Source organism: Watersipora subatra, chromosome 2 (assembly GCF_963576615.1).
Source record: "Watersipora subatra chromosome 2, tzWatSuba1.1, whole genome shotgun sequence".
In the NCBI taxonomy this organism is placed as follows: domain Eukaryota; kingdom Metazoa; phylum Bryozoa; class Gymnolaemata; order Cheilostomatida; family Watersiporidae; genus Watersipora; species Watersipora subatra.
In genome coordinates, this window is record NC_088709.1 from 4,329,659 (window position 1) to 4,334,100 (window position 4,442).

The window sequence follows — 4,442 nt, forward strand, 5'->3', positions numbered from 1 at the left end:
TGTGGCAGTTACAGTTATGACCGTTGTACCTCTACTCCTAGCCAGGGATATAGGACAAACACCAAAGGTAGGTCTTCATCCGTTGTACCTCTACTCCTAGCCAGGGATATAGGACAAACACCAAAGGTAGGTCTTCATCCGTTGTACCTCTACTCCTAGCCAGAGATATAGGACAAACACCAAAGGTAGGTCTTCATCCGTTGTACCTCTACTCCTAGCCAGGGATATAGGACAAACACCAAAGGTAGGTCTTCATCCGTTGTACCTCTACTCCTAGCCAGAGATATAGGACAAACACCAAAGGTAGGTCTTCATCCGTTGTACTTCTACTTCTAGCAAGGGTCATAAGACAAACACCAAAGGTAGGTCTTTATTCGTTGTACCTCTACTCCTAGTCAGGGATATAGGACAAACACCAAAGGTAGGTCTTTATTCGTTGTACCTCTACTCCTAGCCAGAGATATAGGACAAACACCAATGGTAGGTCTTCATCCGTTGTACTTCTACTTCTAGCCAGGGACATAGGACAAACGCCAAAGGTAGGTCTTCATTCGTTGTACCTCTAATCCTAGCTAGAGATATAGGACAAACACCAAAGGTAGGTTTCTATCCGTTGTACCTCTACTTCTAGCCAGGGACATAGGACAAACACCAAAAGTAGGTCTTTATCTGTTGAACCTCTACTCCTAGCCAGAGATATAGGACAAACACCAAAGGTAGGTCTTCATCCGTTGTACTTCTACTTCTAGCAAGGGTCATAAGACAAACACCAAAGGTAGGTCTTTATTCGTTGTACCTCTACTCCTAGCCAGGGATATAGGACAAACACCAAAGGTAGGTCTTTATTCGTTGTACCTCTACTCCTAGCCAGAGATATAGGACAAACACCAATGGTAGGTCTTCATCCGTTGTACTTCTACTTCTAGCCAGGGACATAGGACAAACGCCAAAGGTAGGTCTTCATTTATTGTAATTCTACTCCTAGAGCTAGGGACATAGGACAAATGCCAAAGGTAGGTTTCTATCCGTTGTACCTCTACTTCTAGCCAGGGACATAGGACAAACACAAAGGGTAGGTTTTCATTTTCACTTTCTTTGGCTCTCTTTGTTTTCCACTGAGCACCAGCCTTTCTCTCTAGATCACCTTTAGCGACCTGCAACAAACATAAAAGTAGGGTTCTTGCATGAGTTGGTAAAAGCTCATGTGATATAATGCACATAATTTCCTCAAATCTTTGCTCAATGACAACTAGGAGACAAATGCATGTATGTGTAGCAAATTATCAATAGCCTTCATTCCTACAGTGCTTGATACGAAAGGCTAACATAAACTTGACAACCAAAAGACGATAAAAAAGGTAAGCTATTAGGCCATGAGCTATTCATATTAAAATTTAGATAGTGACAAAAACGCATCCCTTTAGTAGCTTATTGTTTCCCAAAGGTTACATAGGTGAAGGTCATTCACAAGAGCTGCTTTAGCTGCGCTATCTACTAGTAGCATTCCCCGTATCATTCGACAGACGAATAAATGTGTGAGTTTAAATCGTATTTTACAATGTAGGCGAACTGCAAATCTAACTGTCTCAATAAACCAACAAGATAAATTCACTATTTTAACCATAATATAAATTGTTTATAGAAACTGATTTACAATCTATAGAATAACTTTAACCTAAAGCCTTCTATGAATAATTTCTTTTATTGCTACATCTAACATTGTGATTATTTTTTCAACGCCAAAGTTAGGTTCTCAAAATTCTTTAATAATTTAAACTAATTTGCCTAAATAATTTTGTTTACAGTACTTAGATTTATACTGGTGCTTCTGACTGTTTCTTTGGATCACGTTTGTGTGTGAAACAATCTCAGGCGCACCTGAAGTCTTGGTTCACAAATAACTTTAGAAAAGTTTCTTACCTTGGAGCATGTGAGGTGCCCCATGTCTTGCCTCCCTTCAGGGCTGTCATAATATTTGCTAAATGCATCTTGCTTGCTTATTACTCAAAGATAATAAATTGAATTTATTAAATAATTTTTGTTAAACATTAATTTTATTTTAATATAATGGAATATAGGAGTTGTCTTCTATATCGCTCACTAAAGCGTAGCACACTTGACCTTTCACGAATACTAGCCCCCGAACAGTTTAGAGTTCCACAAGAGATTGTTGCATGTGCCAATAAAGCAAATAGAATGTGTTTCATAATAATTTTATAATAATGGAAGTTGAATGATTAGAGCAGGTGCTAGTGTGTTCAGGCGGTGAGCATGTATGTCCAGGTTCAAATCTTGTATGGTACAATCTTTTTCCTAACCTCAAACTGTAGCTACAAATGCACAGATAAAAATAGCTTTTGTTATTATAAAGATTTGCAAAAATCTACACACTCTACAACCTGTCAGCAAGCTGTCAGCAAAAATGACTACATAAATTTTACCACTGCTCTTACGAGTTACATTGTCTTGCAGGACTGTGAGCTGGTGAATGGCGTGGCAGATGAGTACTGGAAGTATTTAGTACTCCCTCTCACTTATCTGCTTTTGCTGGCAGTTTCTCTTATGTATATCAAAATACTTATGGTTGCCAAGCAACAACTGGACAGGATTCAGGTGCTTGTCTCACAGGTAGGAGTTGTCACCTCGCGATAAAAATTACTAAAATTATACCTGGTCCCATAGCCTAGATTCCCTATTATTACAGGAGTGGAGACGTGTTCCAACCAATCAACCATAATATGGTGATGTTAAAAATGAGATACTGTAGTAGAAAATCTGATATGTGCAAACGTTTTTCCTCTGGTGACTTCAAGAAATTGCGTTATTTTTGACCAATAGAATGTTTTCTTTTTACACCTGCCATCAGCTACTGGCTCACTTTGCTAGGAAAGGCATTTTAAATCAGCGATGAGGGTTTCTCGACAGAAAACTTATTTCCTGCTAATTTTTTCAACGATCAATTGATTGGTTGGTCATTTAGGTTATATATTTGTATTTTTCATTTGTTTTGTTGATCAAATTGCTGTAAAGAATGTTTAATATTATGCATTTAATGTAAATATGTCATTAGAATTGTATTAAGTTAGATTTTAGTTTGTACAAAATTTTTCTTAATGTTACCAATGAAACGAAAACATTACACAAGTTTAAAAGGTCATAGTCAACGTATAGAGCTTTAATATAAAGATCAAAGGCATCCTTGAAATCAGCACAGCTTTTTAGCTAGTATATTATTGCCGGTACATGTAGTTGCTTTTGAATATACCGTATAAGGAATAATCTGGTCGACCTGTTAAGCCCAAAATCCTTTGTATCCCAGTGTACTGCCTCCTTTGTACCCCAGTGTACTGTCTCCTTTGTACCCCAGTGTACTGCCTCCTTTGTACCCCAGTGTACTGCCTCCTTTGTACCCCAGTGTACTGCCTCCTTTGTATCCCAGTGTACTGCCTCCTTTGTACCCCAGTGTACTGCCTCCTTTGTACCCCAGTGTACTGCCTCCTTTGTACCCCAGTGTACTGCCTCCTTTGTATCCCAGTGTACTGTCTCCTTTGTACCCTAGTGTACTGCCTCCTTTGTACCCCAGTGTACTACCTCCTTTGTACCCCAGTGTACTGCCTCCTTTGTATCCCAGTGTACTGTCTCCTTTGTACCCTAGTGTACTGCCTCCTTTGTACCCCAGTGTACTGCCTCCTTTGTACCCCAGTGTACTGCCTCCTTTGTATCCCAGTGTACTGTCTCCTTTGTACCCTAGTGTACTGCCTCCTTTGTACCCCAGTGTACTGCCTCCTTTGTATCCCAGTGTACTGCCTCCTTTGTACCCCAGTGTACTGCCTCCTTTGTATCCCAGTGTACTGTCTCCTTTGTACCCCAGTGTACTGCCTCCTTTGTACCCCAGTGTACTGCCTCCTTTGTACCCCAGTGTACTGCCTCCTTTGTACCCCAGTGTACTGCCTCCTTTGTATCCCAGTGTACTGTCTCCTTTGTACCCCAGTGTACTGCCTCCTTTGTACCCCAGTGTACTGTCTCCTTTGTACCCCAGTGTACTGCCTCCTTTGTATCCCAGTGTACTGTCTCCTTTGTACCCCAGTGTACTGCCTCCTTTGTACCCCAGTGTACTGCCTCCTTTGTACCCCAGTGTACTGCCTCCTTTGTATCCCAGTGTACTGTCTCCTTTGTACCCTAGTGTACTGCCTCCTTTGTACCCCAGTGTACTGCCTCCTTTGTAAAATATTGACATGAAAATGACCAGTGGTAATCAGACTATATCAACTGTCAGCAATGTAGACAATTTGGAGCAGCTATCGCTAAGGAGTTTCTAGAGTAAACAGAAAGGCATCATAACCAACAGAACCACATTCAAACATAAATTTTTTGTGGAGTAGTTTTGAGAAACAGTTTTGGTGTTTCAGTATTATTTGATTACTAGGAATTTATGAGGAATA

The 4,442-nt window shown here is 40.2% G+C and overlaps 1 protein-coding gene across 1 annotated transcript; it reads right to left on the bottom strand.

Annotated features, from left to right (window-relative positions):
- Positions 1–3,292: 3,292 nt before the first annotated feature.
- On the bottom strand, positions 3,293–4,237 carry LOC137387884 (keratin, type I cytoskeletal 9-like). The gene has a single exon (XM_068074397.1). It carries the CDS (start codon positions 4,235–4,237, stop codon positions 3,293–3,295), a length of 945 nt encoding a protein of 314 aa, XP_067930498.1.
- Between the last annotated feature and the right edge of the window lie 205 nt (positions 4,238–4,442).